The sequence below is a fragment of the Ruditapes philippinarum genome, unplaced genomic scaffold, assembly GCF_026571515.1.
Source record: "Ruditapes philippinarum isolate M1 unplaced genomic scaffold, ASM2657151v2 ctg617_1_1_1_1, whole genome shotgun sequence".
Classification (NCBI taxonomy): Eukaryota; Metazoa; Mollusca; class Bivalvia; order Venerida; family Veneridae; genus Ruditapes; species Ruditapes philippinarum.
Window position 1 is genome coordinate 718,780 of NW_026859650.1, and position 23,757 is coordinate 742,536.

A 23,757-nucleotide genomic window follows, 5' to 3' on the forward strand; every position below is an offset into this window, starting at 1 on the left:
AAATTACGTTAATAAAAAAAGGATAAATTAATACAAATGTTCTTTTGTCAAACAAGTGCATCCATACTCAAACAAAAATATCCCTATACTGAGTGCCTTATTCGTAGGGGCCAACCCCTTTTCCAAATCTGAATATATTACTGCATTCAAACTTGTGTTATGTACAGTGAAATGGCTTATGTTGTTATTGTTTTTGTGTCGCCTTAAAAAAGGCGACATATAGGGGTTACTTTTGTCGGCGGTGTCGGCGTTGTTGTCGTCATCGGCGTCGGTGTCCCCTTAAGCTTGTCAGGAGCACAAGTCAGTCATTATAAGTCGGATTGACTTCAAACTTGCTATGCATGCTTCTTATAATGACCCGTAGTTCAGTGCACAAGAACCGGTACCATGCACTTCTTATTTTTTGAGTTATTGCCCTTTGTTAATTTTCATACTTTTTTTTTGTCCGGGCCATTTCTCCTAAAGTATAAAATCTATGGACTTGAAACTTCATAGGATGATAGATCTCATTAAGAAGTAGTGCAGTGAACAAAAACTGGTACTCTGCATTTCATATTTTTTGAGTTATTGCCCTTTGTTAATTTTCATACTTTATTTTTGTCCGGGCCATTTCTCCTAAAGTATAAAATCTATGGACTTGAAACTTCACAGGATGATAGATCTCATTAAGAAGTAGTGCAGTGAACAAGAACTGGTACTCTGCATTTCTTATTTTTTGAGTTATTGCCCTTTGTTAATTTTCATACTGTATTTTTGTCCGGGCCATTTCTTCTAAAGTATAAAAGCTAAGGACATGAAACTTCACAGGATGGTAGATCTCATTAAGAAGAAGTGCAGTGCCAAAGATCTGGTACTCTGCATTTCTTATTTTTTAAGTTATTGCCCTTTGTTAATTTTCATTCTTGTTTTTTGTCCAGGCCATTTCTCCTAAAGTATAAAAGCTTTAGACTTGAAACTTAATAGGATGATAGATCTTATTGAGAAGAAGTGCAGTGCACAGAAACTGCTGCTCTGCATTTCTTATTTTTTTGAGTTATTGCCCTTTGATGATTTTCAAATTTCATTTTTGTCCGGGCCATTTCTCCTAAACTATATTGTTCACAAGGCGACACATCCGACTCGCGGAGTTCTAGTTGTCTTTAGCAGCGCATACACGTGAACCAACTGTTATTTTTTTAAATTGTAAGTTTTTTTAAAGATAAATTCGTTGTTCAAACTTATTCCGTTTCATCAGTGCTTTTATCAGTAGCAAAATCACTAAAATTAGATATGTGTCCATAGGACATAGATCCCCCCCCCCCACCTTTATTCCACTGTTTTGTCAGGTAACGGATGGGCAGCATGATACAAAGACAGTGAACATTACAGCATGGTGGTTGATCAATGACAAATCTATATCACACTAAGCTCTAATCTTAAAGTTTAGATATTAAGCTTGTAGCAGCATTGCCTTGTAGATCTCTACTATGTGATATTAATTATGCCCCTTTGGTCAAAATGTCTCTGTGATCACTTGATTTATATTGACTTGTATAGGAAAATACATTAAAATCTTATTGTGTGAAACTACAATGTGACAGAGCTTAGATATTTGGCATGTAGCATTGATACAAAATGCTTCCTCGGGGTTATTTAGTATTATTAGGATAATTAAGATAAAACATTTTTGGCCGAGTATAATGAATAGGTCTCTTCCCTAAGAGATCGATTACATGTATTTGATTAAATTTGGGCATATATTGCCCCACTTTAAAATAGCATTGCTCTTGTTTTTTAATAGGTTCTATCATGAAAAAGCAGTAAATAAATCTATTTTGATTTTTATACGTTTGCAATTAGTGTTGCATTTTTTCTTCATATATGGACACATTTGTTAAATGTTACTATCGAGTTTTCCATATCCACTATAGTACTACGAACGTATGGTGTTTTCATTGTGGTTAATTATGGGAATTTGGGCAAATTATCCGAAGACGTACGGAAAAGGCCGAAAAGTTGCGATTGTCTCAGTCGTAACATTTCGGTCATCCACGTCATTTTCCGGTAAATAATGGTAATATTCGTTTGAAACTCAAACGCATAAAATTTTGTCGTCTGCAAACATCAGCGTTGAGTCTTAAACGTATATCTTGAAAATGGCATTAATAAGAGCAATTTAAAAATATTTTGCTACAATCCCCATATCTTTAAACATTTGCATAAACCTATTTAAGCTACATACGGACAAAGTAATATCGTTTTTTTCATTGATCACGTGACAACCCTTAATCCGTATTGGCATGAAACGAATATGCCTTCAGCAAAAACAAGCATCCGGTTGCATCACCTTGTTTACGTTGGGCTCAGAGAAAAACGTGTAACATAATGTACATGCAATTAAAACTATTTTAAAGATAAATTTAGAATTAATTGAATAAATAATTATTTTAAGATAAGGGTGTTCGACTTTCGATTAAGTTTTATTGATTTGAGGGGGAACTTTTTCTTTTCATGCAGATTTAGTCTACACATGAGGATTTAGATAAGATCTTGAGGCGAATTGATCAAAGTTAAACGAACTGTGTTTAGTTTAGACAAGTGGAACTAATTTTGAATCAAGCATTAGAAAACAGGATTTAGATCTTAGATTTAGAAAATGGGAAAAGGAAGAAGCAATCCAGTCCCAGAGGTTGATGTGGAAGATGATTTTGACAAAGAATCTGGTAAGCATCAATCTTATTTGATAAATAAATTTATATGAACAAAATATTACTGTGCTATTTTATGTTGGCTTAGAACAAACGAATTCGAAAACCTAGCTAAACGCCGTTTTCCGGTACTTTCTGTAGCCTGGAACCCCGTTGTATCGATCTATACTCATAAATCACAACTGCAGTCAAAAAATTTAAATTTCCCTGAATCTTTATTTTGTATCATTTATTTTGATTCTTTTGTCAAAAATATTACATGACAAACATCACTGATATATAGTTTTTAGCTTTGGAATAAACGGTTATTTACAGATATGTCAAACAGGTTGAAGAATTAGGTCACGCCATTATATCGATGCATTGTGAGAATCGCTCAGTTAGTCAAAGTTTTGGAAGTCTGACCCATCTTTATGCTAGATTTTTCAGTCAATTAGAATCAAAGATGTCTGTTTTAAAATGTCAGCATAAATTTAGGAACTTTCAACAGGCAGTAAATGTGTTTTTAATAAGAACACACTAATTTTAAGTCTATTTATTATCTACAAAGTCTGACGGTACTGGAAACATGTTTTTTATCATTTTTACGGCACAAAACGAATGCGAAAGATTTTCGTGACACTGTTGTAAATGTTAGCAATCAGTTGCTAGTGCATTTTGCAAAAAAATCGAAAGATTTGTAAATAGATCGATACAATGAATAGCACGATACAATGGGGTTCCACTACACATAGCTCTGGGGAATCTACCTAATGGAGTGTATACATGTAGTACTCCCCGCGGGTAACGCGTCCTTGCCCATTCCGGTGCAATCGGAAAATGTGTTTCTATACTCACTGAATGCGACCAATCGAATGTTTCCACCATTAAAGTGAAAGTTGAAGTGCTGCTTTTTTGAATTTGGAAAACAAATATTCGAAATATTTTCATTTTAAATAAATTTCTGTCATTGATAGAAAAAACCAAAGCTGCCCGAGTGTGTTGGAAATACTTTTTTAATTTTATCCCATATTTACCGGTTAAACTGAAAATTTCATGTTCTGACAAATAAAGGTCGTCTGCTGAAACTGCAGTGATCATGAGTGATGTCATATTCTGTTGAAAAAATTCTACTGAAGCCAAAATGGGCAATCAATTTACATACCACGGTACCTTAGTGCTCTCCGTTTAAGCTCCCATTCAAAACATGACTAAATGACCATAGATGTTTCTAATATAAATCATTGAATTATTCTATGAATGACATGTGTATTTTAAAGTCAAGATGCGACAGTTTAACATAATTTAATAAAATAGTAAATACAAGGTCTTTTTTATGTGTAAAATTTGCTGGAAATAATAAGAACAGTGGTACCATAGGGGACCATCGTAATAGCGAACTCGATGTTTTCGGCCTTTTTATACGCCCGTTTGAAAAACGGGACGTATTATGGGAACGCCCCTGGCGGGCGGGCGGCGTCCAATTTTGTCCGGAGCATATCTCCTACATGTATGGAGGGATTTTAATGAAACTTCTTACAAATGTTCACCACTATGAGGAGCAGTGTCGCGCACATGAACCAGGTCTCTAGGTCAAAGGTCAAGGTCACTCTTAGAGCTCATTGAAAAACGCTTGTCAGGAGCAAAACTTCCACATGTATAGAGGGATTTCAATATTACTTGGCACAAATGTTCACCATTGTGAGGCGGAGTGTCGCGCGCAAGATTCAGGTCCTTGCAGCCAAGGTCAAGGTCACACATAGAGGTCAAAGTTCTGATAAAAATATGAAGATGTGTATATGGACCATTTAGTCATCATTTATTGAGGGATTGTAACACAAATGGTCATTATCAAGACTATGGCTGTGATACATATAATTTAGGTCAATATATACAAGGTCAAGGTCACTAAAGATGATGAAATATCCAGATTTTGTCCGGAGCATATCTCCTACACGCATGGAGGGATTTTAATGAAATTTCACAGAAATGTTCACCATTATGAGAAGCCATGTCACGCACATGAACTAGGTCTCTAGGTCAAAGGTCAAGGTCACACTTAGAGCTCATTGAAAAACGCTTGTCCGGAGCAAAACTTCCACATGCATAGAGGGATTTCAATATTACTTGGCACAAATGTTCACCATTGTGAGGCGGAGTGTTGCGCACAAAATTCAGGTCCCTGCAGCCAAGGTCAAGGTCACACATAGAGGTCAAAGTTTAGATAAAAATATGAAGATGTGTATAGGGACGATTTAATCATCATTTATTGAGGGATTGTAACACAAATGGTCATTATCATGACTACGGCTGTGACACATGTACTTTAGGTCAATATATGCAAGGTCAAGGTCACTAAAGATGGTGAAATATCCAGATTTTGTCTGGAGCATATCTCCTACATGTATGGAAGAATTTTATAATACTTTATGAAATGTTCACCACCATGATATGTATTGCTCCATGCATGATCCAGGTCTCCAGGTCAAAGGTCAAGGTCACACTTAGAGCTCATTGAAAAACGCTTGTCAGGAGCAAAACTTCTACATTCATAGGGGGATTTCAATATAACTTGGCACAAATGTTCACCATTGTGAGGCTGAGTGTCGCACGCAAAATTCAGATCCCTGCGACCAAAGTCAAGGTTACACATAGAGGTCAAAGTTCAGATAAAAATTTGAAGATGTGTATAGGGACCATTTAGTCATCATTTATTGATGGATTGTAGCACAAATGGTAACTATCATGACTACAGGTGTGACACATTTAATTTAGGTTAATATTTGCAAGGTCAAGGTCACTGGAGATGATTAATATCCAGATGTTGTCCGGAGCGTATTTTCTACATGCATGGAGGAATTTTAATGTTACTTTATAGAATTGTTCACCACCATGAGACGTAGTGCCCTGCACATGAACCAAGTCTCTAGGTCAAAGGTGAAGGTCACAGTTAGAGCTCATAGAAAAACGCTTGTCTGGAGCAAAACTTCTACATGCATAGAGGGATTTCAATATAATTTGGCACAAATGTTCATCATTGTGAGGCTGAGTGCCGTGCATAAAATTCAGGTCCCCTGCGACCAAGGTCAAGGTCACACATCCTGTGCATATCTTCCCTACTGATTTGTTTTAAGGTTCATTTAACAACACAGTGCCAAGAATAAAAGCTTGCTTGCTAGATAACACTTATCAATAATGCCCCCATCTCCAGCTAAAGCTTTCGTAAACGGGCGTATTTTGTGACTATGGCACCCTTGTTTTAAATTAAATTAAAATAAAACAGTTATTTCTTTATAAGAAAGTAATTAAATATCATTGTATGAATAATTCCATACAAAAAATAAAGTAAATACACAAGTTGACGCAGAAAATAACCTTATTTATTATGGAAGATTCCACTATGTCTGTTTAAATTTTATTGATTTTCATTATAAACAATTTATTTTTTTGAAAAATTTGCAATAGATATTAAAGGAATATTGATAATTTTCAAAAACATCAATTTTTTCACCTTAAACAGTAAAAGAATGATGGAAAAATAGAAATGTCATGTAACTGTGTTATGTATTTCATTTGGTGTAATTCCCCAGAGCTAAATCTGTAACGTACCGGAAAATGGTGTTTAACTAGGTTTTGGAAAAGGTCAAATCTTAAGCCACACAAGGCTCCAGGCCCAGACAAGATACCCACTAGGCTCCTCAAACTTGCATCAGAAGAGTTGTCTCCAGGCCTAGCAAAGCTATTCCAACTGTCTCTGGATCAAGGTCAGATCCCACTTGACTGGAAAACCGCCCTTGTCTCACCTGTCTTCAAAAAAGGAAATCACTCATCACCATCCAACTACAGACCTATCTCTCTAACATCAATCTCCTGCAAAGTACTGGAACCCATCATCTTCAGCAACATCATGTCTCACTTTGACTCACACAACATCCTCTCTGACTACCAACATGGGTTCAGAAAAAAACGCTCCTGCGACACTCAACTACTAATGACCATCAATGACTTAGCCAAAGGAATAGATAACAACCATCAAATTGACGCTGTTCTGCTTGACTTCTCAAAAGCATTTGATAAAGTTCCACACTCACGTCTCCTTCAGAAACTGGACCATTATGGAATAAGAGGCACAACCCACTCCTGGATTGAAGACTTTCTCTCGTCATGCACACAACAGGTTGTCCTTGAGGGCTCCTTTTCAGCTACCTCACCTGTCACCTCTGGTGTCCCTCAGGGCAGCGTCCTTGGCCCTCTTCTTTTCTTGGCCTACATCAATTCAATGATTTACCATCGAAAGTCCAATCCACGGCTCGACTCTTCGCCGATGATTGCATAGAATCATCCGTAGCCTTGAGGACTCACGCCAACTTCAACATGACCTTGATTGTCTCCAATCCTGGGAGGATGATTGGCAGATGGCTTTTAATCCCGACAAATGTGAAGTCATCCACATCTCAACAAAAAGAAAACCTAGTACTAACACCTATAGCATCCACGGAAAAGAACTCAACACTGCAGATCATGCCAAATATCTTGGAGTCACCATCTCTTCAGACCTCTCATGGAAAAAACATATCGATAACATCACCAAAAAGGCTAACTCCACCATGTCATTCATCAGGCGAAACATACGATCTAGCCCTCCAAGCGCCAAGTCTAATGCCTTCAAGACATATATCAGACCTACTGTTGAATACGCCTCATCTGTCTGGTCCCCTCACTCTGAGGGTCTTATCAACCAACTAGAAATGGTCCAACGTCGCGCTGCAAGATTCGTGAAACAAGACTACACGCGAACAAGCAGCGTCACCGACATGCTTACCGACCTCAAATGGGACACCCTCCAACACCGGCGCAACAACACCAGAACAACTATGCTCTTCAAGATAATGCACAACCTTGTGGATATTATACCAGATCCTCCACTTACCAATGCTAAGACTGTCAGAGGGCACAACCAACGCTTCCGCCAAATCAGAGCACGCACCTCCATCTTCCAAAATAGTTTCTTTCCCGCAACCATCGTGCTTTGGAACAAGCTGCCGCAAGACGTTGTTGACCAGACAGACCAGCCTGGATGCTTTCCAATCAGCTCTGGCCAGCCAACATATAAAATACTAATCACGGAGTTGTTTAGAAACTATAAATAAGGAAACTTTTTATTTTGGAAAACAGTCAGTCCTGCCTGCTGCGTATGTATATACAGTTTTTATCCGATTGCGAGTATACTCCTTGCGGAGTGATGCAATTACTTGAGATGATGATGATGATATAAACATTTCAGCTAGGTTATCCAAATAACACTTTTTTATTGATATTTTTGATCTGAAACTGAATTTTATGTATATAATTATTCATAATATCATACAGGTTTTCATTTTTTATCTGAGACAACAGATGTGCTAATTAAAGAAAACATGTGTTAATTAACCAGGGATCAAAGGGCAAAAGGGGATGTTTTAACATACAGGCTAAAAATACAACAGAATTATACAACATTTTAACTAATGATATTGATGAATAATAATTTATGTGCGTTTCAGTACCATGGTGGACCTCCTGTCGTCTAGCGCTCGCAGTTTTGGGATTTTTTGGATTTGTGAATGTATATGCCCTACGTGTGAATATGAGTGTAGCTATTGTATGCATGGTTAATCAGACAGCTCTCCGCCTAAAGGATGCCAATACAAGTGGTAATGGATCACAGACTAGCAGCTATAGTAGCCAATGTGGAATGGTTGGGGCAGTCGATGCCAATGGAACAAGTAGCAAAGATATGCAGGTACAGTGAAACCTCTATTGAGCAACCCTTTGTGTAGCAATAACAATAATAATAATACAAAGACCACTAAGTAAAAGTAAGACTTAAGCAAAAGGTTAATAAATACCTCTAGAGCATCACTTCTCTGCAACAAACAAAATTTTTGTCTTCCAAAGGGCAAAGGGCGGTGCTCTATAAAGGTTATGAGGTTATGTGGTTATGTAGATGATTTTGAAGAATGAAATTTTTGTAAGGAGTATAGATATCTTAGCACTTAATGAAGTGTTCAATGTGAATGTGATTATAATATGTAAGTGCTTCTTTCAAGCTCTTTTTTTTCAAATTTGAAGGAAGAAAGCAATTCTGTGGCAGTGCAGTATTAATGTTTGATGATAAAGTTTCTTTAAAGTACTATATTTTGTAAATGAGTTCTAATTATACATTATAGTCTTGTAATATAATGTCAAATGATATTGTAAATATAAATTAAATATTACATCATCTTAGCACAGTATATTTAATAAAAAGGCAACGATGCGACGATTTGTATTATCATACTAAAAAAACAACTCAATTTTTCTCATACTTGATTTTCTGTCACTCTGATTTTATCTTTTTCTTTAGGATGGTGAATTTGAATGGAACAAGTCTATACAAGGTGTGATACTGGGATCATTTTTCTGGGGCTACCTGCTCACCCAAATTCCAGGGGGCTGGCTTGCAACTAAAGTGGGAGGAAAGAGGGTTTTGGGATACAGTATGTTAGGGGCAACTATCGCTACATTTCTCACGCCATTTGCAGCACAAACGCACTATATTATGTTGATAGTTTTACGTGTCATTGTTGGGATAACCTCGGTTAGTATGTTGATTTCTCGCTATAAATCATCTTTTTTTTTTAATTGATTATTTTAGTATAATCAGTGACTTTTTTATGAATTTTCAAAACAACCTGTGAGTTTCTAAAGGGGAAAAAAATAGCGTGAAAAATCAGAAAAAGGGGTAAATGATTATTAAAAAATTAACTGAAAAAAGGAGCAAGCCATATATAATCAAATTTATTATTTATTTCAGTTGAACACACAAGGTACAGAGCAGACACTATCTATACTGACAGCTTTTTGTCTTTCAGTCTATTGTATTTATCATCAAGCTTATCTAATTCGGCTAAGTCATACTTTTGGTGATAAATTGTCTCAGGGCATTTCAGGGGGGGGGGGGGGGGGAATAAAGCATCCTCGGGGTACACTTTGGCTTTTTGGGATTAGGGGGAACTTTATTCGGCTGTTAAAAAAAATAAGAAAAAAATCAATGTACATTAAACATTGTATAGTTTTAAGATAAACTGAAAAATATTTGACATAAATTGGAAATAAATACAGTTATTTTTTTGTTCTTTTATTACCAGGGTGTTTGTTATCCATCAATGCATGCCCTATGGGGATCATGGGCACCACCACTGGAGCGAAGTAAATTGGCAGCTTTTACTTATGCTGGTAGGTACCATCTGTGATTATGTTATATACCATTGATAAAGCATATAATCGTTTTTCTCGAATTTTTACACTACATACAACATTGTATGTGTAGGTTACTACCCTATATAAAACATTTACTTATATACATGTATGTACGGTATACAAAGCATTTACCTATGTTGGTAAAATGTACATTTACAGAGCACTACAAATTCATTTGGAAAAAAATACTTTTTTGGTGATTTTTGTAATAATATATATGTACTTTTTCAATGAAAAAACAAAACACAACCTTACCATCAAAATTATTTATGTCGTAACTTTGATTCAACATTAAATTTTATATTAATGATTATTTATGTCATGATTGTATTTTGAATAATTTTGTTTATATAAAACAGTCATGACTTTCATACATGTACTATTACATGTATGTTACTTTAAAAAAAAAGCTCGTAAATGTACATATGACGGGGAGAAATTAAAATTAATTCTTAATATGGAAATATTGACTGTTCAGATTTTTAATGGAAAGCGAATGAACTAACTAACTGGAAATTTTCAATTATCTATGCTTTATAATATAGATTTAACATTTATTATATAAATGTTTATTTTCAGGGGCACAGGTGGGCAATGTTATCACGTTCCCTCTAGCAGGTCTACTCTGTAAATACGGGTTTGCTGGTGGTTGGCCATCTATATTTTATGTATTAGGTATGTATATATAGATATGGCAGTGTCATATGAGAGATAAATGTTTTTATTATATACTTGTAAATAAAATATTGAGAATTATTAATGACATAAAATGCATACTTTTATTTTTCGTATTTCACTGTAAAAATTCATTTTTCACTGCAGTGAAACATATATTTAGTATACTCACTGGTGTCTTGTCGGACTACTTATTTCTATATTCAGATATTACAGAAAATTAAAAGGGCATTCTTCCTTTTCATAAAGTTTTAAAAAGAAAAAAAGTATATGATAAACAGAAAATAAAGTTTATTCTATTGATACAGGATTTATTTTCATCTTGTGGTATGAAAATTACCATATTTCATACCACTTGATGAAAATAAATCATGTATTTATAGAAGAAATAGAGGATATTCAAGTTTTGTCTATAAATACATGATTTATTTTCATCGAGTGGTATGAAAATAAATATTTCATGAGTGGCGGTAGCCACGAGTGAAATATGGTAATTTTCATGCCACAAGATGAAAATAAATCATGTATTTATAGAAAAAACTTGAATTTTCTGTTTATTATATACATTTTTCTCTTTTTTGACATTAAAATTTGAAAGACTTTCCCTTAAATTTTGTGTACTGGCAGAATTTAAAAGAAAGTAGTCCGGCAAGACACCAGAGAAAATACGGAAAATATGTTTCACTGCAGTGAAAAATAAATTTTTAGAGTGAAAATACGGGAAATGAAAATACGCATTTTATTTCATCAATATTTCTCAATATTTCATTTTTAAGTATATAATAAACTTGAATATCCTCTATAATATTATATTCCTCTGCAATCATTCTTTTACACCATTGTTATACATCATATACTATAAGGTCAATATCAATTCTGAGAAATACAGATGTACTCTTCAGATGAGTTTTGCATTAGTGATTTATAAGAAAACAAATTGACATGTAGTTGTAGGAAAATTGTAATAAAGGCTAATAATTTGTCATAAGGAGGCAGTTGTATGCTAAAATGACCATCTCAAAATGTGTTTTTCTTAGAAAGGGGAAATATATGAGCCGCATCATGACAAAACCAACATAATGGGTTTGCGACCAGCATGGATCCAGACCAGCCTGCACATCCGCGAAGTCTGATCAGGATCCATGCAGTTCGCTTACCAACCCTATTACAAGTAGAGAAACTGATAGCGAACAGCATGGATCCTGATCAGACTGCGCAGATGCGCAGGCTGATCTGGATCCATGCTGGTATCAAACGCACTATGTTGGTTATGTCGTGACACGGCTCATATGTTTTATAATGTTATTTGAAATGCATGACTTACAAGCATGTTTAATGCTTCTTACCTTACGAATGTAGTGCTAAAGTTGATTTTTGATTAGTCCATTTATAAAGTGAGGAGTTTTTATATCAAATTACAATGTATTGTTTTTCTATGAAATATCATTCTCATTCAATTTATTCAATTTCAGGAATATTAAGTTTTGTTTGGTTTGTACTGTGGATGTTTTTTGTGAGCGATACCCCATCTCAACATAAAAGAATAACGAAAGCTGAGAGAAATTACATCAAACATGCCCTGAAAGATAGCGTAAACTCAGATGGTGATAAGGTTAGTGTACTGTATAAGCAGTTAAGTTAGCGACGTGTAAATATTTGCGAATTTCACGAATTGATGAAAATTGCTATATTAAATTACCTCTAGCGTAAATATCAACCAACCTGTCATTAAATTCTACCCTTGCATGATTTGCATATATATTCTCACTGTCTCGTATGTCTGGGGTTTTAATTCGCTAGCTTTTCGACACAGGAAATATCCACTTATACAGTATTTGAGATACGTTATTGGGTCAATTTTTGGTTATTGTTGAGTTTGCTACCCTTAAGTTAAATAGGTTCTACAGAATTTATTCAGCCATAACTTGCTTATAAATAATACATAGGTTCAAAGATTATTTTCTCTTCCAACTCTAAAATGTATGGAATAAATTTATGTCAATTATGATTTGAACTTGTCCAATCTTTTAATCTGGACAAAAGTTTTCATCAGTTTTAGGAAAAATTTTCAAAATAAGTGCCGAATTTTCTTATGACCTTCTGCCTAAGTGTTTCATTTAAAACTTACAACTAACAGTACAGATGATAGCTATCATAGCAATAGACTTACTTATTAGAATATTTAAGGATTTTTCCAAGCAAACCTGTGGGTACTAACAAACTTTTAATGTTACAGCTTCAAAAGTAAGTGCAACAGGTTGACTAATCTATTGTGACCAGGAGTGCACCTTGAAGTTATAGTAGTTAAAATTTGTTTGTACTGGGGCATTAGTTCAGAAAAATCCACATTTGCCGAGTTCCAGATAACATCTTTTAAGCTACAATGAAAAAGTTTTTAACATGGAAAAACTATTTTATCATGAACTTGGAAGATTGGAAGAATACTGCGACTTACAGTTAATTTAATTTTTTCAGAAGTTAGATGTTCCATGGAAGGGCATGGCCCTATCAATGCCTGTGATAGCCATTTTGGTAGCTAATATTACCACTGACTGGGGAACATACACTTTGTTGACTAGTATACCAACATATATGAATGAAGTGTTGAAACTAGACATATCTGCTGTAAGTATTGAAGTGTATTAAGCTATATATCAACTGTAAAAAAAAAATTTATTAGAATTTTGAAAAATTCAAGAATTCTTCCAAAATGCTTGTATGAAGCAAACATGTTAGTAAATTGTCTTAACAACTAATGCTGCATGCATGAAATCATTGCTTAACAGATAAAACCCTACTTTAAATTAGCAAAATAATATTTTGTTTCAGAGAGAAATAGAAAAGATTGATGCAAAATCTTCTAAAATAAGAGATATGCCATTATATGAAAAATAGTACACATTGCTGAGAGCCTTTTACCATTATAGTGTCCAAACAGTTGACCATCAAACATTTAACAGACTCGAACTGAAAATCTGTTGAGGGTTACAGGCTCTCTGGGAAGTCACTATAATTTTAAGAGGTCTGAAATGGTATAAACTTTTCCATATAAGTGGTCTATCCAGCTAGCTTAGAGAACGTCGGTGGTTCTACTCAGGTGCCCGTTTATGCTTGAAATAATGCACTGAAGCGCACTTTGATGTCTTTCTTTAGAAAAGCTGGAACATCGTCATATGACCAGGGCACCTATACTCTTGTCAGTGTGACGTAAAACCCAATCAAACAAACATGTAACAGGTGACTTTGTTTATTATGTTCTTGATTTTTTTTCTTCTGTAATTTTTCAGAATGGTTTGTTTTCTGCGTTACCTTACATAGTGTTTTGGGCCATGATAAATGTGTCAGGCTGGATTGCTGATTTTATCATGTCTAAAGGCTGTTGTTCTATAACCATCACAAGAAAGGCTTTTACCATCACAGGTAAAGTGAGGCTATACTAGGCTGTTAAGTCACAGTTTAATTTTTGACAGAATAATTGCCCCTTTTGAACCCAGATTTTTCTATATTATCCAAGCTCTTTTTTTGCTATCAAACACTGAGAATAGTCGAGCATGTTGTCCTATGGACAGCTCTTCGTTGTTCTAATAGAAGTACATTGCCTAATAATATTTTTCAACATAATATTTGTTTCAATTATTTACATGATTAAGAAATAGATTTATTATTATATGAAAATGATTTGCATTGATTGAAATATAACAAAATGTTGCCGTTGTATGTATGTGGTTGGGGTAATACAATGAATTTCTTCCTTTCAACAATCTGATCTCTAGATGGATATCATATATAAAAACCTGTATATATTGCTTTTTAAGTCCTTGGATCCCAATTTAAGCATTATAAAGGGGTGCCAATGTGTTCATTTACTTTTCAAAGAATGTTTACACTTTTGTTTTCATTTTGTTTCATAGGAATGTTTTGTAGTTATTTTATTGTCTATGATTGTATTTTATTTTCTAGGAATGTTGTTGCCAGCTGCTCTACTGATTTGTCTAGGTTACGTGGATTGTACCCAGCCTGGTTTTGCTATTGCCCTGCTGGTTCTGGGCGTGGCAACAACCGGGTTCCAGTACAGCGGATGGATTGTAAACCACATGGACATTGCTCCAGCGTTTGCGGGGATATTGTTTGGTATCACAAACTCTATTGCAGCTGTGACGGGATTTTTATCACCATATGTTGTTGGCGTGATAACTGAGGTGAGAATATAATTATAATGCAGTTGTGTATTTAAATCAATATTTTTTTTATTGACATTGTGAATGCATCTGTATAGCTTTATATACACCATTATAAAGCCAGTATATTCAAATATAAAATGTACAAATACATAAATTTTCTACCCAGGTTTCCGGAATGTTACCTATCTAATATTGTAAGTCATAATGGCAGAGTGGCCAAGATAACTTCAGCATGCAACTAGTCAGGCATGATTAATCATTTATAAAAGAAATCGTCAATAAATATTTATTTGACATTACAATGAAAATATTCTGGATAGCCTGACCAAATGTCAGGCATGTAATGTTGTTTTGCAAAAGTGGCATATTCATGCTGACTTAGAAACTAATGTCAAAATTAGCTTTTAAGGAAAGCAAATTATCCAATTTCTTTACACCAAAGGGCAGAAAAATTGTGGAATTGTACACTTTGCTTTTAATTGGTAACCATATATATAACTAACACCTTGCTGTTAAATATTTTATGCTTTAATATATAACTCCAGTATATTACACTATTTACTGCCAAACAAGTGTAAAATTCTGACTTTAATAAAATTTACATGAAATAAAATATGTTACGATAAATACGGTTTTATGCACCTATTAAGGGGAAATTATGTTACAAATTTCTACTATTCTAACTTTGTGCCTGCACTGTGCACATATTGTATATGTCCGACATTTTTCTGACATTTTCAAGCATTTTCACCTTTAAGAGACACTTCAATTAAAACGCTGTATGAACATTCTGTATTTATTTTGTTTTATTGTTTTTATAAACATAATAGTTTAGTTCTTTAATCTGAATATTTTATTTCCCAATGTCAATTTAGACCAAAGATGCTTCTGCAGAGGTATATATAACTATCTTTCTTATTAAAGGCCGATGTTAAATAATATTTCATACGTTATCATCTGAAAGTATTTAATTCTACATAATATTTTGAATGTTAATGATTTAAATTTTGGAGAAAATGATGACTTGAAAAATTATTTTGCACTTGTCTGGAAAATTATTCTTAAAACTAATGGTTGTTTGGTAAGTGACTCCCTGTGCTAAGCATATATTTCCAAGAATAACTTTTTTCTAAATTTCACTTTGTCATTACACATTTCTATGTCTTTTTCATTTCTCACAGTTTGAGTTTAACTGTAGTTATTGTTGATCTCTGTTATGTATGTTATGTGATTTTTGTGAATTAAACAGGATGATCCGTATCCTGTTAAATTTTTGTAATGGATCTGATTTGAGGTTGGAATAGTCCATTTGTAGATATTGTAATCGTCCATTTGTAGATATCGGAATAGTAAAGGTCACTGGCTAAAAAATTTTATCAGTTCAAAGTTATGGCCTAAGTGGCAAAATGATTATTGTCACCAAGTTAAAATCACTTGCCCCTGGCGAGGTTGCAGGTTCGAATCCCATCAGAGACTTTGGACTCATTCATGTGAGGAAACTATGCGGCTAGCGTTCTACTTAGATGCCTTGTTGCAATGAAAATCTGGAAAATGCCATTTGACCTTTTGACCTTTACAGAGTCACTTAAAATCCAACAAAACTATAAGGGCGGCATCGGTTGTGAGTGTTTAATTTTGTTGACTTCAAACCACTTGCCCCTCACTGCTGTGGGTTCGAATCCCAACAGGGACTTTGGATTTTTTCATGTGAGGAAGCTATGCTGTTAGCTTACAGAACCTCAGTGGTTCTACTCAGGTGCCCATTCGTTCCTCCACTTGTAAAGCTGGAATGTCGCCATATGACCTATACAGTATACTGTGCCGGTGTGACATAAAACTCAAACAAACAAAACCAAAAAAGTAAGTTTTTTAATCATTTTTAAAGTGGCATCATGTCAACATTCTTGTTCAGCTTCGTGATGGTTTTGCTTAAATTTTCACAAGAGCTTACATGTGGTGCAAAGATCAATGCTTTCTTTATATTTCTTTTATATTCTAATTTCTTGAGTTTATTATATAGTAATGATACAAAAATTGCTATTTCTTATCAATATCATGATATAAATACTCAATGAAATGCCTTACTTTTCTCAATGAAATCTTGACGACAGTATGCAGTATGCTCATTTCCTGCTTGTCAAGTTTAGTTGTACTAGATGTAGATATGTACCTTTAAAACAAAACTGTAATATGTAATAGTGATTGACTAATAACATATAATGAGAAATGTTTAGAATATAATATTAAAAGTTGCTTAAAATATAAAAGACTACACACTAATGTTACTGATAAATGCCAACGAATATAATATGAATATTTCTTTGAGTCACATCACATGTGTTATTGATTATTCATATTAATGCGAAGTAAAATACATGTATAAACTTGAAAAAGTTACGTCAAAATGTGAAGTTCTTTTGAATTTTCCCTGAACACTCACCATTTATGCTTGGATGTATTAATGTCACTTTAATTTTTCAAACTTTTTCACCTTCTATTCACTGTGTTTTTCTGATACACACTTTTAAACTGTGACTGTTTCATTAAATATGTATTTTTTTTCTTAAAGCAGCATAACTCCAAATTTATGCAAATTTTCATGAAAATTTTGAAATGTATTTAAAAGTAAAATATTGTGAAGTGAACAAAGAAAGTAATTTACACATTGCACACGGCACTTAGTGTAAATTACCAAAAAGAGGTCAAAATGTGAGAAAGTAGCTCTGAAAACGTTAGTCAAGCAGTAGAAATATGGTGATTTATACTGGAAAATCAGCCATTAATCGCAAATTACATTTAAATTATTACTTGAATCTTGAATCATTTTACTTTTCTTAAAATCTTGGTTCATTTTTCTCAAGTTTGATTTTCTTAAAAATATTTTGGCTCATCTGGAGACATGCAGCTATAAGATATTGCACATCATTTAAAAAAATGTGTTTTAAGTTCAGTAACTTAAATGTGCGATACCACTATGTGATTTTGGATGTATTAATGTTAAAAGATCGTAACCTTTTCATTGCCACATTTTATATATATAATGCGTCAAATTTATTTCTTATAATCTGGTGCCTTTATGATATTTTTTTTATATCTTTTTTATTTTAAGAATTTTTGTCTCAGTGTTGTTTTGGAAGTGTGTATCAGTAAATATCCTCATTTACGTGTTGTTAAGTCAGTAGTGTGTTAGTGAATTACCTCACATATGTTTTTAATTGCTAAGATTTTAAACCCAAATTCTCTACAAGAAAATTTAACTAGTTCTGAACATCAGTTCCCTCTGATCTTTGATGCAAAATTGTACTTGCCCCTTGAATCGGTAAGTATTGGGACTGACATGCTCCAAACACAGGTTACAACTTATTACATTTATTCTCGGTTAGGGGGAGGGTGGGGGATGGGTTCATAGCCAAATAGTCAAGGTTGGCTTTTAACCACTTGCCTGTCACAATATGACTTTAAATTCTGCTATAGACTTTTAGACTTTGGAGTCTTTTAGTAAAGAAGATGGCTTACAAAAAGTCGATAGTTCTTCTTAAATCTTTGCTGGTGTCTGAAATAATGCAGGGAGAGACACTTAACGTCTTCCTCTACCAGTAAAGCTAGAAAGTAGCCATATGTGTTTATATAACTTAAAACCTGACAAAAAAAAAAAGAAAAACAAGAGAATCTTAATAGTTTTAGGATTTCATTTCATGACCTTAGAATCAAAATCTATATAGTTAAGTAAACTTGAATTGTTTGTTTGTATATAGCATATTAAAACTTCATGTTAAGAGATAAAAAAAAATTAAATGGTAACCTTTGGAATAAAAATCTCACAGGTTGGGTAAAAGTCTTATGATATTTGCTTGGGTGCTTAAGTAAGCTGTAATTGGAAAAATATTTGTTAACTTTGTTTAGTTTAGGGGCAGGGTCAGGCATGAAGGTAAAAAAAACAAAAACATTTTTCTGTCAAACACATACTAAACATGCAAGACTTGTCTGATAAAATGATTATAGTTCTAGTATAAATTTCGAGAGATGATTTCAGCTCTTTATGTGTGCATATTCTTTCTGATATATGTTGATTTAGTGCTTACTGCTTCACTTTTTTCCAATATTCTTGCAGGGAAACATAAAAAAAAGATTTTGGTTTGGTCATTCAAACAAGGCCCATTAATTGTTTTATTTTTAGACTTTCATGTACATAAATAAAGATTAAGTCAAAAATGATCAAATTTACCTAAATATTGCTAAATATCATGAGATATAGAGAGCAGCTTAAAGTGGATAAGGTCTGCAGTGGGCACATTTACCATAAATATTTAAAAAAAAATGAAAAAAAAACAACAATAGAATTGTATCATTTGTATAATTTATTCTAATAAAATATTTCTTGAATAAACAATGTTGATAAGGTTCTAAGTGATTTATTATGAACATTTATATGATTAATAATGATAATTGGTACTAGAACATTTTATTATGTCATTCTGCTATATGAATATTACCGTATAAGTGGTTTTTTCTGCGGGCTCCAAATTCTGCGGTATTTCAAAATTTTGGCATGTTTTTATTTCTGCGGACTTAATTTCTGCGGCACATTCTTTGGACAAAATGTGATTTTAATTCTGCGGCTCATCTTATCAAAGTCTAAGTCACATTACTTTACCTATTTTATTTGCATGTACACATTCGCATTAAAATTTTGTTTACCGTCGTCACCGCAGAACTATATTATATAGTAATTACAAACAATTATATTGTTTGCTTGCAAACAAATATAATGTGCATCAATAGACAGTTTGCATCTTTAAATCAGTGTGAAATGACGTGTGAAAAATATACCACGGTAGTATCTTTAATTTTATAAAATTGATAGAAGTTTATCGTAAATCAGACAACAATTAATGTATACGACGATTATTTAGCAGTATAAGGGTTTAAATGGTTTTAATGATTTAGTGGTAAACAAACCCTTTAGCGTACAGGCAAACACTATGATGTTTGAATTTCTTTGTTCATAAATTGGCATAATTAACAACAATTACATCCTTACATGCACATATTGCATATTTAGCCGAAATCAATTTTATATAACTCGATGACCCGCTAACCGTTATAATCCGTTAGTCTTTATTCCTTTAAAGGAAACAGGTCATAATGTAGAACTCATTTCTTTAAAAAAAATGTGGAGAAATATTCTGCGGTTTTTATTTCTGCGGTGCTGAAGCTGACCGCAGAAAACGCAGAAATAAAGTCACCGCAGAAAAAACCACTTATACGGTATGTTATATCAGATCATGTATCTCACACTTGTCAACAAGACACATACACAATTCTTTTGTTGATTGTTCTTATATTAAATACTGAATGCTATTGATACAATTATTTCCATTATAGACCATTTCACTTTTAACTTAGTTATTATACCCCCACAAACGAAGTTTAGGGGGGGTATATAGGAGTCAGCTTGTCTGTCGGTCGGTCCGTCGGTCGGTCCACATCATGGTTTCCGGACGATAACTAGAGTTTGGAATGAAGTATTGTAATCAAACTTGGTGTATAGCAACCTTATGTGGAAAGTCAGGTTGGTATTGCATTTTGACCCCCTGGGGTCAAGGTCAAGGGCACCGTTACTAAAAATAGAAAAATGGTTTCCGGACAATAACTAGAGTTAGGAATGAGATATTGTTATCAAACGTGGCGTATAGCAAGCTTATATGAAGACCTGGGTTGGTATTGCATTTGGGCCCCCTGGGGTCAAGGTCACCGTAAGGAAAAATAGTAATATGGTTTTCGGACAATAACTAGAGGTAGGAATGAGATATTGTTATCTAATGTGGTGTAAAGGAAGCTTATATGAAGACCTGGGTTGATATTGCATTTGGACCCCCTAGGGTCAAGGTCACTGTTACAGTGTTACTAAAAATAGAAAAATGGTTTCCGGACAATAACTAGAGTTAGGAATGAGATATTGTTATCAAACTTGACGTATAGCAAGCTTATATGAAGACCTTGGTTGGTATTGCATTTGGGCCCCCTGGGGTCAAGGTCACCGTTACGAAAAATAGAAAAATGGTTTTCGGACAATAACTAGAGTTAGGAATGAGATATTGTTATCAAACTTGGCCTATAGCAAGCTTATATGAAGACCTGGGTTGGTATATCATTTGGACCCCCTAGGGTCAAGGTCACCGTTACAGTGTTACTAAAAATAGAAAAATGGTTTCCGGACAATAACTAGAGTTAGGAATGAGATATTGTAATCAAACTTAGCAAGCTTATTTCGAGACCCCAGTTGCGATTACAATAAATTGAAATATTTCTTTGTACACAGTTGATAGTTTGTGTTCAAATTTTTCTTCAGACTACTTTTTTTTCAAAAAGTCAAAGTTGCTGGTGGGGGTATTAATCACCTTCAGTGATAGGTCTAGTTTTTTTATTGTCTGGTTACATAACTATCTGGTAATTGGTAAAATTGATTTCTTTGAGGTATGATCAAATCTAAAGATATGAAGACAAGTTTCCTTTGGAATCATGGTTGTTTTACAAATGTTTATTTGCAAGGGTCTATCAATTATAGGTACTGAAAAAATATAAATAATGGTAATTTTGTTTTTATGTTTTTATAGGACCAGTCTCGGGAACAGTGGCAAATAGTGTTCTATATAGCTGGTGGATTCTATATTTTTGGCTCGGTATTCTACGGAATATTTGCCTCGGGAGAAATGCAACCGTGGGCGAGGGACGACGTCATAGCAGTCGCCGCGGAAGAGCTGTTGCAGGGGACAGAGCTGCAGGTGAAGGTCACTGATGATAAAAGAAATGGAGTAGAAGAAAAACATCTTTGATGACGATAAAGATATAGGTAGAAAAATGATGTGACATCTCAAGTTTGGAGTTGATATATATCAAAACCTAAAAGAAGATATAGCTTAAAAAAAATCATTAGCATCTTTATATGATAGGGTATTATCTCAATTCTTACTTAATATATAAAAGAATAAAAACAGACCTCCGTTAATATATATATAAAAGAATAAAAACAGATCTCTGTTAATATATATAAAAGAATAAAAACAGACCTCCGTTAATATATATATAAAAGAATAAAAACGGACCTCCGTTAATATATATATAAAAGAATAAAAACGGACCTCCGTTAATATATATATAAAAGAATAAAAACGGACCTCCGTTAATATATATATAAAAGAATAAAAACGGACCTCCGTTAATATATATATAAAAGAATAAAAACGGACCTCCGTTAATAGGAGTAAAAGATCTGTTAGAAACATCCCATTTTTGAACCATTTCAAATTGCTTAACTTTCACTGTTTATATGTGATTTAAAATCAGGAAATAACAGTGTTTTCACATGAAAAGTTACAAAAAAAATTCTCAGGCATAAATTTACATTTGTCTTCTACCATGTCAAAATGTGTTACTATTCAGAGTTATGCTCCTTGATAAATGACAAAAAAGGGAGTAATATTTGAATACTAAGCATTTTCTGAGTTTTTAATATTTTTGTTTTTTTCTCATATGAAATAAGAACCAAACATTTCAGGGAATGTCCAAAAATTCACAGTTACTGGTAGTTTTTCAAGACCAAAATCAAATTTGCTTGATTTTTATTAATATTTTTGATGAGCATGAATATTTAAGACTATTTTTGTCTCGTCAGTAAAATATCAGGCTGTGAATTTAATGCTTTTAAAAGAAATTTCCAGATGGCTTTTTTCTAGGCTTTATTTTTTATTCAAATTGAACAAAAGTAAATTAATTGTTTCTGAGTAGCATATATCTATAAATCCGTCCAGAGCTCTATTCGCAAAACTATAATGTGTTAAAATTTCATTTAAATGTTTGATCATAACTAATAAGGTAATTATTCAATACTACAATAATAAGAAAAAATTTATGTCTTTGAAATCGACACATGCCCAAAACAGTTGTACACAAGTTATGTTCATTACTCAAAACAGTTGTAAACCGGTTATGTTCATTTCTCAAAACAGTGGTACACTTGTAATGTTCATTTCTCAAAAAAGTTGTGCACAAGTAATGTTCATAAATTTTATCAAAACAATTGTTTGAATATTAGTAATATTCGCAGTTGTACATTGTTTGATGAATGGTCATTTATTGTAGGCTTGAATGTTTTGAATATTTGAAATGAATTTAAGGTCTTTAAAGGTCCCTCTATTTAGAGCTAGTCTACAAAATAGGGTTGACTGTATCATGTACATGTATGTATTAGATATAGAGTTTATGTGTGTAGAATTCAATTTATTTTGTATTGGTTAATGGTCCATGTATGATATGACACTCTTTATTATCTTTAGTGGACATATTCACTCAAACCAATCTTGTGATTTTCAGCTAATTTTGCATAAACATTGTATATATGTACCCATGAAGCACGTTTAATACATTTGTTTATCACCAATTAATTTGCACATCTGATCTAGTCAGTCAGAGATGGGAATATAAATCAACCTTTAATTTAGTCACATTTTGTTTTATTCATTTTGTTCATCAACATGGTATTTTTGTAAGTTTTGTAAGTTTAATTGTTTATTGTAAGACGAAGTGAACAACAACTTGTACATTGATAAGCTGATGTATACAGACATTGAGTGACTGACAAATATTTAAATATTTCCAATTTATGTACCCTATTTAACAAGTGGGAAAGAAAAAACATCTTTTATGAAAGATGCCTTTTCTTTGGTCACAATTTACTTTACTAAAAATGCACACATTTATTTTCACAATTTATCATTTTTTGCTGAATATGCACTTTATTATTAATCATGACACATTTTATGTTTGTTTTAACACTTTCTTTATATAATATTTGTAATAATTAGGTCACTCTGACAGGTTTTTTTAAAATTTTGTTCATAAAGTTGCATTATAAAAAACCCCAATCATATGCTTTATTAAATGTAATTCATTAT

The 23,757-nt window shown here is 33.4% G+C and overlaps 1 protein-coding gene across 2 annotated transcripts; it reads left to right on the forward strand.

Annotated features, from left to right (window-relative positions):
• Window positions 1-2,288: 2,288 nt before the first annotated feature.
• On the forward strand, window positions 2,289-21,884 carry LOC132757369 (sialin-like). 2 transcript variants are annotated; one of them, XM_060748635.1, is made up of 11 exons: window positions 2,289-2,702; window positions 8,210-8,448; window positions 9,052-9,285; window positions 9,836-9,923; window positions 10,527-10,622; window positions 12,095-12,234; window positions 13,098-13,247; window positions 13,910-14,042; window positions 14,583-14,821; window positions 15,679-15,699; window positions 21,421-21,884. In XM_060748635.1, the coding sequence occupies exons 1-11, from the start codon at window positions 2,636-2,638 to the stop codon at window positions 21,637-21,639; spliced, it is 1,626 nt and encodes a 541-aa protein (XP_060604618.1). In that variant the 5' UTR covers window positions 2,289-2,635; the 3' UTR covers window positions 21,640-21,884. The 2 variants fall into 2 exon arrangements, with proteins under 2 accessions (XP_060604618.1, XP_060604620.1); XM_060748637.1 differs by lacking the exon at window positions 15,679-15,699 and having other exon boundaries at window positions 2,290-2,702.
• The last annotated feature ends 1,873 nt before the right edge of the window (window positions 21,885-23,757 follow it).